Here is a 13,441-nt window from a genome sequence, read left to right as displayed (position 1 = left end):
GTGCTAAACTTTGGTCCTTGTATTATTAGCAAGCTGATCACCTTTGTAAAAGATGGAATAAATACTGTGCAGCTGATGGTTTTAAGGCAACAATATAAATCCCTAAGATCAGGAGAAAAAGAATATGAGCTAGCAGAGCCTTACCACCAAGAAACAAGAGCTCCACGATTGGAGCTCACACAAGAAAAAGCAGGGAATGAAGGACCCTAGGGGCTGTCACCAGCCTTACACCTATCCACCTTGTGTCAAGGATAGGCCAAGTCCTATTCTCCACTCACAGTTCTCAGAATGTACTGATTGATAGTCACCTGACCCTCTGGAAAGTCCCAGATAGAGTTCAAATGCGTGTCATGATCTGCCCATGCTTGTTAGACAGTAGATTTAAAGGTCAATATGCTTAGCCAATAAGTTTGAACTGTAACCATGCTGATGTAACCTGTACTCCTAAAAAGTATAAAAACTGCTTGTAATAGCCATTCAGGGTCACCTTCTAGTCACTTGCCTCAAGGAACTGATTGACAGTCGATCCCGATGCACTGGAAAAATAAACCTTTTGCTATTGCATTGACCTGTGTCTTGGTGTCTCACTTGGGGGCATCTCAAAGTAAGTACCACTGACTAGTAGGTCAGGGGTCTTTCACTTCCACTTCTGGTAAAGACTCTGGAGACAGACAGCCATGGTGGGGCAGTTCTTTAATACTAGCATTTAGGAGATGAAAGCAGGAAGATTTCTGTAAATTCTAAGACAAGCAGAACTGTATAGTGAGATCCCTTTCAAAAACTAAAATAAATTAATAAATTGAAACTTTAGAAACACAGAGATGTAAAAGTCTATGAGGCTCTCATTCAGTCTACCTTTGAGGTTCATAATATGTTGGTCCCTGTGTTCAGACTATCTCCTGGCTCACAGTCTTTGATTTTTCTTCCCTTGCTTTCCCATTGACCTGAGCAGCTTTGGGCCAGTAGTATCCATTTTGCTGATTTCCTATATATAAAATAGAAACACCGTATCTATCTTATGTATTAAGGATTAAGACTTTCAAACGGGCTGAAGAGACGGACCAGCATTTAAGAAAACTATTTGCTATTCTAGAGGGTCCCAGCATCCACATGGCAGCTAACAATCATCTATAACTACAGGCCAGAAGATCTGAGGACTTGGCTCCTGTGGACACCAGGCACACATATAGTGTACAGGCATAAATGTAGGCAAAACATGGATATTTACTAAATAAAATTAAAAGTATCTTTTAAAGACCCTTGAAGCCAGGCAGTAGTAGCACATAACCTTAATCCCAGCACTTGGGAGGGAGGTGAATCTCTAAGTTGAGGCCAACTTGGTCTACAAAGTGAGTTTCAGGACAGTTGGGGCTTTTCAGAGAAACCCTGTCTCAGAAAAACAAACAAACAAAAAAGATTCTCAAACATTAAGAGATTCAACAAGTCGTTGTCATTAATGAAAATTCCTTCCTTAAAACCAGGGCTATAAAAGCAGGACTGAGTTGTCAATCTTATGGAATTCCTGAAAGCAGTTAGTCCCCATCACAGCCCTAGAGCCAAATGGTCTTAAAAACAGGCCATCTGGTTTCTCTCCCACCCTGGTAAACCCTCTTCCCCAATTCTCCATTCCAAAAACTGGTTCTCAGATCTTGCCCAGGGTTTTGGGGAACCAACATATCAGACCAATAAAAGTCTGCTGTTCATCTTAAGGTAGAACTAAGTCCATCCTTTCAATCTACTCTGCTGACTTATTTCTTCCAGTTATCACATTGCCTTAGTGAAGACTCACCATGATCATGGCAACTCTTGTAAAGAAAAACATTTCATTGGAGCTGGCTTATAGATTAGTTCATTATCATGATGGTGGGAAGCATGGTGGCATGCAGGCAGACATGGTATTGAAGAGGTAGCTGAGGATCTACATCTGGATCTACGGGCAGCAGGAAGAGAACAGTGAATTTCTAGGCTGGCTTGAGCTTCTGAAACCTTAAAGCCACCCCAACCCCATTACTCCCCCTTCCCCCCTCCCAGCCCCCTACCCCAAAACATATGTCCTCTAACAAGGTCACACTCACTACAAGGCCACACCTACTCCATCAAGGACACATCTCCTAATAGCGCCATTTTCTATGGTCCTATGGGGGTCAGTTTTATTCAAACCATTATGCATATGTTAAATGTGTGCATTTGCCCCTGTTTTTTCTTTCCAGAAGGGACTAATAGAGAAAACATTCATTCTCTATTCTCAAAGAATGTTTGTTGAATTCAGATCTAAACCGTCTAACTTCTTTCTGTTTCTCATTGTTCACTCATCCTGTTCGGAGTTCTATTTAAAGTTTAATCCTAAATGGTCAATGAATAACCACTTTTTGCAGCTTTTTGTATTAGCCTTATGTTTATTAATGCTTTTATTAGTCAGAAATGAATACACATGAGTGTGTGTGTGTGTGTGTGTGTTTACAACATTTAGGAAACACTAGCCACTGTTGATACCAAAACCACATCCCTCATTATCCTAGTTAGGGTTTCTATTGCTGTGAAGAGACATTATGACCACAACAGTTATAAAAGGAAACATTTAATTGGGGCTGATTTACAGTTCCAGAAGTTCAGTCCATTTTCATTATGGTGGAAGTATGGCAGCAAGTTGGCAGACTCGGTGCTGGAGCAGCAGCGGAGAGTCCACTTTTCACATCTACAGGGAATAGGAAGAGAGAGCCACTGGGCTTGGGTTGGACTTTTGAAACCTCAAAGCTTTACCCCCAGTGACATACTTCCTCCTCCAAGGTCCTACCTCCTAATTCTTCTCAAGTAGCACCACTTCTTGATGATCAAGCATTTGAGTATATGAGCCTACTGGGGCCACTCTTATTCAAGCCACCACACTCATCTTAAAGATGAATAATAGTTTATTCTGGAGTCACTTCGAGTGACCACAAATTAAGGTTACCCCATATTCCATGTTCCAATGTGGAACAGTTTCATAGTTTTACAGAACAAAGAATTCATAAATCAAAGAAAGCTAAAATACACTGGCAGGTACACATAGAAGCAGTAACATTGAGATGGGAAAATTTTTCTATAGGCCTAAGAAGATAGTTGATGACATTCTTAGCCTTTGGGTTGATGAAAGCTACTACTGCTATACTAGCACTACTACGGCTAGTAACGCGCGCAAGCACACACACACACACACACACACACACACACACACACACACACCCCACCACCACCACCACCAACAACAACAACAACAACTGAAAGTCCTTCAAGAGACATCCCACACTGAGGTTTTCCAGTCCCTGCAGGAGAGAACGCTAAAACATGCTTTGTCTAAAAACTCAGCAAATGTACATGGTCGATGGGTAGATATAATGAAGTTTGTATATGTGTATAGCTTTCTTTTTGACGGTGTGCTGGATGTGGAAAGACCTGTTCCTTTCCGGCAGAGCTACAGGACTTCTGGGTTTCACTTCAAAAAGCACTATCACAGCTGACATAAGATGATGCCAAAGGAAGGTGGCTTTGGGAGGTTGGTGAAGCCTTCTCTCAGAACGCTGGGAAATGAGGGGTTAGCAGGTATAGAAAACAAAACACTGATGGGAGTCCTTTGACCATTTAGACACTCGGTGGGGCAATGAAAGAAGGTTCCATCTGCTGTTGAATCACTATTCAAAACTCAGTGGGTGGTTAGGAAAAGGCGGAACCTTTGTCCTCCGCTCTCTGTTTCCCGTGACTCCACTCCTGCAGTACACTACCTAATGGACCGCCTTCTTCCCTTTCCCCGAGGGGCCTATCCGGGTGAGTTCCGGAGTTTGTGACTCTAAATTTCCACCAAACCACTAGCGACCTCCCCCATCCTTGAAGTCTGGTTCTCCAACCCGCACCGTTCACGCTAACCCCCGACTTCCTTCTCGAGAGGGCGCGGGCTCGCGGAGCAGGCGGGGTCCCGTATCTCCGGGCGCGTGCCTGGGCGCGCGTCCCGCCGAGCTCGCTCCCAGCTCCTGTTCCAGTGGCACGCCGCGCGCCGCCGGCTTCCCATCACCTCCTAGCCGAGCGGCCTCCAGACCCCGCGCCGTTGGAGCGACTTGAGCGAAGCAAGGCGCTCAGTCCGCCCGAGGGGAAACAGGAGGAGGACGGGGCGGTCCTGTGTGCGGGGGTAGGCGGAGTGGCAGAGTCACCTGAGACCAACAGACAGCCTGCAGCGTCCCACTCCTGCTTGAGCTCCGCACCCGGACTAGTGGTTCAGGCCTGGGAACTCGCGTCACTCAAGGGGAGGGCTGACCACAGCGAGCTAGTGGACATGGCCACACCGTTCCTGCCCGCGGGAGCCACCACGGGTGACAGCGGTGGCGAACTGAGCTCCGGGGACGACTCCGGTGACATGGAATCCTTCCAGACCCCTGAGGCCGAGGCGACCAGGAGCCTGGCCGAGCTGTTTGAGAAGGCTGCCGCACACGTCCAAGGCCTGGTTCAGGTGGCCAGCAGGGAGCAGCTCCTGTACCTGTATGCCAGGTACAAGCAGGTAAAAGATGGGTGGATAAGAGGACACGGGCTTCTTTCTGCAAAAACTTAATAGCAGATGTGCGTGGCTAATGGTCGAGCGTAATGAAGTTTGTATGTGTTTCAATTTATTTGTTTATTTTTGACGCTGGAGAATAGCATCATTTCGGACATAGAAAAATCTCCCTGCTGTCCTACGAATGATATTTATGTAGCCTGACACTAAATAACAGTGTTTCAGTGGCCTTGCCTCTGAACCTTTACAAAACGAGGATGAGAAAATAAAATTTGTCATTCGCTGTTGCCAATTGTGATAGGAAAATATATATGATATATATAATGATATATATATATAATGATAGGACATGTGATAGGAAATATGGTAATGTTAATAATAAATTTGAAATTTAAGAGAATATTGCTATATATAAAATGCGAATTACAATATTACTATTGTGATTCTTAGAAACTGTAAATGTAGTTGTCATGTTTTTGGCAGAATTTGGTCCTGCTAGATATTGTCCCTCCACATTTTTTAAAATTAAGGGCTCTGTGCAGGCAATATGGAGGGCTGGTGATGAACTCTCGACTCATCATCCTGAATCTCTTTCATTTCCAAATAAAAAACCCGGGGGAGTAAGCAACTTAGAAAGTTACATGGGTTTATCAGAATTAAAGTGTAGTTTTTGACTCAACTGACTTTACCTCAATGTAAGGAAATGTACGAGTTATAAACAGAAGACTTAATTTATCTTTCAAGGTTAGGTACTGGAAGGAAAGCCTATTGCTTTCCTTCAATCAACAGAAACGGTTCAGCAGAACACTGGGTGTTCTGTCTACAGAGATGAGATGATGAAGAACATCACGACACTGCCTTTGAGAAGCTTACAGGATTAGTTAAGGAGTCTAGATGTAAATGTGAAAAAAAAATCGATGATTAGGAAAATAGGAAAACCCCAGCTCTTTGGAACTTTGAAAGAAATGAAGTTCTCGATAGTAGCCTCTTGTTTTATTAGAATAAAAAAAAATGCTTCTTGGTATAGTTACATATATTTCTCCTGGACTCTTTTTTAAAGGTAGTCGGGAGCACCCACCCATATTTCTAATTATATTTTTATTGAGTTTGTGTGTGCACACTTGTGACAGTGTGGGTCAGAGGACAACTTCCAGGAGTAGACTTTCTCACTAGGTGGGCCCCAGGGATTCAACAGGCTTGGTAGCAAGCTCTGTTCTTTAAGTTGGAAGATGTGGGGTCTGCCACCACGAGCTTGACAGCTCCTCAGTGCTCAGAATACTTTTCATGAGATAAGTGTTAGAGATAATGAATGTGAAGTTTCACTAATGTCTAACGCAATATGTCAACATTGGGAAATGATGAATGACTCTGAGCTGCTAACTATATATTTCATAAGATAATTTTAAAAGTCAGTGTGAGCAAAAGTTTCACTCAATGTGAAAACCAGACAAGTGGTTTTCACTACAACTGTGTAAAAGATCCATAGTACAGTCAGATTCTGCATCATAATTAACTGGTCTTGGAGAAACTATTATTTACTGACTTTGGGTGTCGTATCAAAGAATATCCACAGCCACTGGGAGTGCTATAAAAACAATAATTTCTAATATGTGCGACTGAAATTGCTTCATGACCTCCATCCAAACCAACAGATAAAGATATGTCACTGAAGTACGACAGTACAACTCTGCCAGACTGTAAAGAGATTTTTAAAAATAGACAATAAGGAGATTTTTTAAATGGCAAAACCATTTTTCTGTTTTGTTTTTCGTTTTTAGTTTAGAATGTAGTTTTACCATAAAATTTTCTTACTTAAATTATTATGTACTAAATTCATTTTTAATATTTTAGAGATATAATTTATTTTCTTGTGCTTGTGTATTCATATGTGTGGGTGTGTGTGTGTGCATGCATGAGTGTGTGGAGAGGTAGGTGGGAGGTTGATGCTGGGACCCTTCCTGGATTGACCTCCACCATATTAATTGATAGGGACTCTCATGGTACTCAGATTGCTGATGTAGCTCATCTGCGTAGCCAGCTAATCTGGCATCTCTAAAATCACATCAACTTCTGAACTCTGCTACAAATATAAAATATAAAAACAAATAGTATACACACTATAGTATATGAGGCTATGCAATGTCTGCCTAGCTTTTAGGACTGGATGTATCTGAAGATTACAATAAAATACCTTGCTTAAAAACAAAAAGGGTGGGAATACTAGACAGCTAGCCCAGCAGTTAAGAGCATTTGCCTCAGGGATCCCTGTCTTCTGGAATTAGAAGTTGAGTAGCCATGCTTACCTGGCATTTAATTTGGTTCAGGGCCTTACACTTGCAGGACAAATGCTTTAACTACTGAGCATTACCCTCCACCCTGTTCTAAGTTCTCATTTGTAATCTCGTTCTTATTTCTACCAGATAAAATCAACACATGCTAAAGCTCTTTGTAGACTTTAATTCTAAGAATTCAAAGGAATTACATGACCAGATTTGAGAACTCCTGTTTCAAGTTCTGCTTCCACAGCTGTTTAATTTCATTTTGTGTGTGTGTGTGTGTGTGTGTGTGTGTGTGTGTGTGTGTGTGTGTGTGTGTAAGCCACAGTTTGTATGGAGGTCAGAAGACAACTTTCAGGTTAGTTGTCTCCCTCCACCATGGGTTTCAGAGATTGAATTTGGGTTGTCAGGCCTGCTCGGCAAGTGCTTTACCCACCTAACTGTCTCACTTGTTGCTTTAACCCCTCACCTCTTACAAAGTTTATGAGTGGGTTTGCCTGGTGCCTGCCAAGACTGGAAGAGGTTATCAGATCTACTGGAGTTACAGACAGTGTGAACTGCCATGTGGGTCCTGGGAACTGAACCCAGATTTTCTGCAAGAGAGGCAGGTGCCCTCCACCGCTGGGCTAGCTCTTCAGCACCCACACTTCTTTGTTTTTAAACAAGATATTTTATTATAACCTTCATATACATCCAGTCGTAGAAGCTAGGCAGAAGTTGCATGGCCTCATGTACTCTAGTGTGTGTAGTCTGTCTCCCTTTATATTTGCAGCACAGCCCAGCAGTTTATGTGATTTAGAGATGTCAGGATTGAAGTCTAGATTCTCCGTAACATGTACGACAGATGATACAGTGAAAGAGTCATGAAAGAGTCAGACAGGCCCTGTTAATCCTGATAACTAATCCAGGATTTTCTTATGTGTGAGTTGAGAACATGCTCTTGAGTTTCTGTACCCTCAGCTGTAGGATGGGTTTGTAAAGACCTCACAGGATGATTGGTGATTATCCAATCTATCCAATTACAACAGGGTTGCTCCTGTAGAAATGTGCTTTTTGCTAAGAGCCGGAGGACTATGTGATCTATAGCTAAGGAAATTACTGGGGTGATACTTGGAAGGTTTATTTTTATTTATGTGGGTGTATATTGCATGTGTGTGGGTGCCTTTGCAGGGTAGAAAAGGGTGTCAGATCCCCTGAAGCTGGTGGTTTTCAGAGACAGTTGTGAGTGGCTGATGTGGGTGCTGGGAGCTGAGCTCAGGTCCTTGAGTAGAGCAGCAAGCACTCACACTGCTGAGCCCAGGAGTGAGTATGTTAAGTGTTTATAATGGGAGATTATTTTTGGTAGTGGTAATCAAGAGCTGAATTCTGTATTTGTATTAATTTCATTGTTACACAGTTATAATGAAAACAATTTATAATTTAGCTACAAATGTTATTTGAGCCTTAAAAATCAGGTATTGTGGTATACACCTGTAACCCCGCCATGAGAAGTAGAAGTAGGAGTCCATGAGTTAAAGATGGTCTGAGCTATACAAGACCCTCGCTGAAAACATAGCAAAGTGTTGGCCATATGGATGCATTTGTATTATTGTTGAGACTTGAGTGGTTTTTCCCTCCAGCTTTTGACATCTAAACTTATCTACTGTGGTATACTTATTTATTTTATTTTATATATGTACATGTACGTGTGTGTGTGTGTGTGTGTGTGTGTGTGTAGACAGTGTCTCACTGTGTAGCTCTGAGCTTTTTTCTCCCAGCTTTTGCCATCTAAATTTATTTAGTGTGATACTTTCATTATTTATTTACTTTATTCTTTTTTTTTTAAAGACAGAATTTCACTGTGTAGCCCTGGCTGTCCTGAAACTCACTTTGTAGACCAGACAGGTCTGGAGCTCAGATCCTCCTGCCTTTATCTCCTGAGTGTATATGTTAAAGGCGTGCACCACCACAGCTGGTGAGGCTCCTCGTGCCCCTGTTACAGGTATAGCTGCTGTTTTCACCTCAGATTATTTGATAGTTTTCTTCTGTCTGCTTTTTGCAAAGAATTAAATTTTGTTTTCATATATATATTCAAATGTTTTCTAATGTACAGTTACTACGTATAATAAACTTGGAAAGACAAAAAGTTCTCAGATATTTCTTAGATTAGTAAAATAAATTCTTGATATCTTTCTCTTTTAGGTCAAAGTTGGAAATTGCAATATTCCTAAACCAAGCTTTTTTGATTTTGAAGGAAAGCAAAAATGGTAAGAACACTTCTTGGAATCTTTAATAAGGTTGTCAGAAATGACTTAGGGGTTTAGGAATTAGAAAAGGGTTAGCAGATTAAGGAATTATTTTTATATTAATCTCTCTGATGTTGGCTGCTAATGACAGGGAGTTGGGAGGATTAGAAGAATCTGCTTTTAGCTGGCATTGAAGTCAATGCACAGGTGTTCGCAGCAGAGGGCGCTCTTAGGAGAGAGCCCTTTGTTACCTTACTGCTCAAGGTTGTTTCCTTGCATGTAGCCTCTGGGGATTGCTGCTTCCCACATACAACGGCATCTTTTCAAGAAAACCAGAGAAAGGGAGGGAGAAGAACAAGATAAATCTCCATCTCAGACTTTTCTATGCCTCTGCCCCACCGTGGGAAAATCTAAAAAATTCAAAACTAGACCCAGGTTCCTTCTACTGTGAATACATTTTTCACTTGCAATTCAGATTTTTCTTACCTGGGCTAAGTAAAAAAAGAGAAATTGTTAAACAATAGTGAACATTGTTACAGAAAGGAAGATTTTTGAGCATTAGCCCTGGTGGTAAAACAAAACAAAACTGATGTGGGTGGAGTTATTTACTGCACTATAACCATTATGTTAAGGAGACATGCCTACATTTCAATAATTGCTATAATTCTGATTTCATGTCTTTAAACATACAGTTAAAGTTGTCCATCATAGTTTGTTATACTACAGTGTTAATCACAGTCCTTTGGAGTCTAAGTCACATGTTTTTAAAGAGGCTTGTAACATATCTTCCTATATTTATGCTAAATACTTATTGGTTAAAGGTCTCTTAGGATAGAATTTTGCTATTATGGTTTTAGATTTATTTTATGTATATGGATGTTCTGCCTGTACAAATATACACCACATGTATACTTGGTCCCCATGGAGATCAGAAGAGGGTGGCTCTCCTGAAACCAAAGTGACAAATGGATGTCAGATGCCATGTAGGTCCTGGGAACCAAACTTTGTTCCTCTGCAAAAAGCATCAAGTGCTTCTAACCACTGAACCATCCAGTCCTGGATAGAGTTTCTAAAAACAAGAGTGAAAGATGGTTGTAGAGAAACAGGCTAATCCATGGGTTTGGCCATATAGTCTATCACTGCCCTGTGTAAACTATGCTCCTCTGGATACAAGTTCAGTGCCAGCATCCAGCTGGGAGCAGGGCTGAAGCTCAGACCAGGACAAGAGACATACTCCTTAGTTGAGACGGTGTTCTGGGGTGCTTCGTTTTGTTGGTTTGGTTTGGTTTTGAGACAGGGTTTCTCTGTGTAGCCCTGGCTGCCTTGGAATTTGCCTTGTAGACTAGACTGCCTTCAAACTCAAAGATCTACATGCCTCAGCCTCCTGAGTGCTGGTACTAAAGGTGTGTACCACCATTGCCCAGCCTCATTGTGTTTTCATTATGTAGGACATCCTCAGGTCTTTGATTTAAATTTTTGTGTCAACTTTTCTCTTGATGATAAGCAGTTTTTGGAATTTTATTATTCTGGAGATTGTTAAGCGTAGCCTTTACTCTGAGCTGCTTTTTTGTTTTGTTTGTGAAATTCTATCACCTTACTATTATTTCTCTCATTTATTCCTTGGTTTTCCTGTTTTTTTATTTTTATAGTATTATTGAAAAGTTTCTACATTTCCCCCCTCCAACTTTCTATTTTATAGGCATTCTTATTAATTAAGCAGAAAACTGTCAGGTACTGTCATTACCAGCTCATCAGTCTATTAGTTATGGGACAGACTGACATCATGTGTCCCTATTGTGATCCATTGTAAAGGACATGCCACTTACATATTGCTCTTACCGAAATATTTAATCTAATTTTAATCATGATTCATCATTTTGACAAGAATGCTATTTATGTGAGAAAACAATTAGACAAGTCCAAACTGAGTTGTATTTTGTAAAATAATTGCTTTTGACTCTTACAAATGTCAGTGTCATGGAGAGAGAGGGATAAATGAAGCAGTGCTATGTGTGGGTTTGCTTGGCTCTGCTCTGGGAAGACAAAGTCACACGGGGCGTTGTTGTGACAGTCAAGAGACTCTGGATAGATTGTGTCATGTGATAGAATTGATATGATTCTTGGGTGATACAAGCTTATGTATTTAGGAATGAGGTGTTATTATATGTGTAAGTAACTATCAAGATGGCCAGTAAAAAATTTAGAAAACCTCAGAAAGAGCTGGCTTTCCTCACAGAAGCAGGAAAGTAGGGAAGACAGGACCTTTATAATAGATTGAGGCTAGAGAAACCGGGTCAGAAGGGAGAGTTGGCTGGGCAAACCGAGCAGAGCTGTCCTGGTAGCCTGGATCGCTAACATGTAAGACAGAGTTATTCTGTTGGTCTGTAAATGATACATTCTCAATAGGGATAGCGCTGGATCCAGGGAGAGTAAAGAGTACATTACCATAGTTTGTGACATTTCAAAATTCAACAGATGTGCAAGATGTCTATGTTCTAAAATCTCATGAGAGAGGGCAAATAGAGAAAAAGTATTTCTAAAAAACCCCAAGACAGAGTAGTAAGTTTATACTTCTCTATCAAAACATAATTGGAGTGCTTCTCCTCTCCAGTTATCTTTATGTCTTCAGATCAGTGAAATATGCATCTAGAATATTAGTAATAGGGGACATTAGCTGGATGTAATGTTGTAAGTTTAAGGTCAACCTGGGCTGCACACTGAGATCCTGTTTAAGAGACATGCTGTTTGTGTTCTTTCCATCATTAACGAAGGCCATGTTGGCTGTTCTGTGCCGTAGGGAGGCGTGGAAAGCCCTTGGTGACTCAAGCCCTAGCCAAGCAATGCAGGAATATATCTCGGCAGTTAGAAAACTAGATCCAGGATGGAATCCTCAGGTAAGACTTCTAGCTGTATACTTTCTGAAAACTTACCTTTCTCCCAAACATGTCTAAGCTTCAGTGTAAGTAACATGTCTTAAGCTTCAGTTCATCAAAAACTATAAAGTAATTGTAATATTTATCTGTGAAAATAACTACTTAAATATTACCATGAGCAGTAACTGAGTAATAGAGAGTTTGTACAACTGAATTTATGTCAGAATTTGGAGATCATCATCTTGAGACTAAGAAAACTTTTTCAATTAAAAAAATTGGGTGGGCTGGAGAGATGGCTCAGTGGTTAAGAGCATCCACTGCTCTTCCAGAGGTCCAGAGTTCAATTCTTAGCACTCACATCAGGTAGCTCACAACCACCTGGAAGAACAACTTCAGGGGACCTAACTCCTGGCTCCCATGTCACCTGCAGACACCCACACAATAGACACATATAAAGAAAGTAATAATAATACAGCTCTCAAGAGGCAGATGCAGGTGCATCTCAGTTTGAGTCCAGTCTAGTCTACAGAGTGAATTCCAGGACAGCCAGGGCTACACAGAGAAAGCTTATTTCAAAACAAACAAACAAACAAAAAAAAAAAAAAAACAAAACAAAAAACCCCCAAAAGTTTGGATTTATTTATCTTATTTTATTAGGAGTATGTGTTTTGTCTGCATGCATTTATGTGGACCGTGTAAGTGTGTTGCTCTTGCAGACCATAAGAGGGCGACAGTGATTTCCTAGAAACAGTGTCATAGTTGATAGACACTGTGTAGTGCAGAGGATTGCTGTGAGCAAGAGCTCTTCACTACTGACCCAGGACTCCAGTTTTGATATCTTAGCGAGCATTTTCTATGCAAGTTTGACATACTTGTTGATTGAGATACAAGATAAATATGATGTTATTTCTGCCATTATGTGGTTTAAAACATGAAGGAATGATAAGACACATCAAGATTAATGTTTAATATATAAATTTTAGAGAATTGCACAGGAAAAAATGACTATAGATGTTAGGGGCATTGGATAATGTTAACTTACATCACTACCTTTCTAGGATACTTATGGAGAATGCTTAGGAAGAATTTAGTACAGATGGGGTTGTTAATTTTATTTTGAAATATTTTAAAATAACTTCAAAATTAAATTATGTGTATGCTTGTACCATATACATTTGGAAGTCAGATGACAACTTGCAAGGGGTTCTGTTTTCTTCCTCTACCATGTGGGCCTCGAGGATTGAACTCAGGTAGTCAGGTTCAGAGACAGGAGCCTTTATCCTCTAATCTATCCTGATGCCCCTGAAAAAATATTTTAAAGAATGTATTTAATGTGTATCTGTGAGTATTTGCGTGAATGTATGTGCATTGCGTGCATTCCTGGTGCCCGCAGAATGAAGAAGAGGGTGACCCCCCTGGAGTTAGAATCACAGGGGTTGTGAGCTGGGATGTGGATACTGGGAACTAAACCCCAGTCCTTAGAAGATATATGTTCTTATATGTATTATATATGTAATATATTTATTAGCTGCTGAGTTGTCTCTCCAT

General features: G+C 40.8%; 1 protein-coding gene across 2 annotated transcripts in view; it reads left to right on the top strand.

Annotated features, from left to right (window-relative positions):
* Positions 1 to 3,794: 3,794 nt before the first annotated feature.
* Positions 3,795 to 13,441, top strand: part of ACBD6 (acyl-CoA binding domain containing 6) — a 119,611-nt gene continuing 109,964 nt past the window's right edge. For both annotated transcript variants that reach the window (XM_080915063.1, XM_080915064.1), the window contains exons 1-3: positions 3,795 to 4,525; positions 8,977 to 9,041; positions 11,818 to 11,914. In XM_080915063.1, the coding sequence (XP_080771189.1) occupies positions 4,304 to 4,525; positions 8,977 to 9,041; positions 11,818 to 11,914 (384 nt within the window). In that variant the 5' untranslated portion in view covers positions 3,795 to 4,303. The remainder of the gene's footprint in view (positions 4,526 to 8,976; positions 9,042 to 11,817; positions 11,915 to 13,441) is intronic.

Source organism: Micromys minutus (genome assembly GCF_963924665.1).
Source record: "Micromys minutus genome assembly, chromosome: 1".
Classification (NCBI taxonomy): domain Eukaryota; kingdom Metazoa; phylum Chordata; class Mammalia; order Rodentia; family Muridae; genus Micromys; species Micromys minutus.
This window is presented reverse-complemented; position numbering and strand designations above follow the sequence as displayed.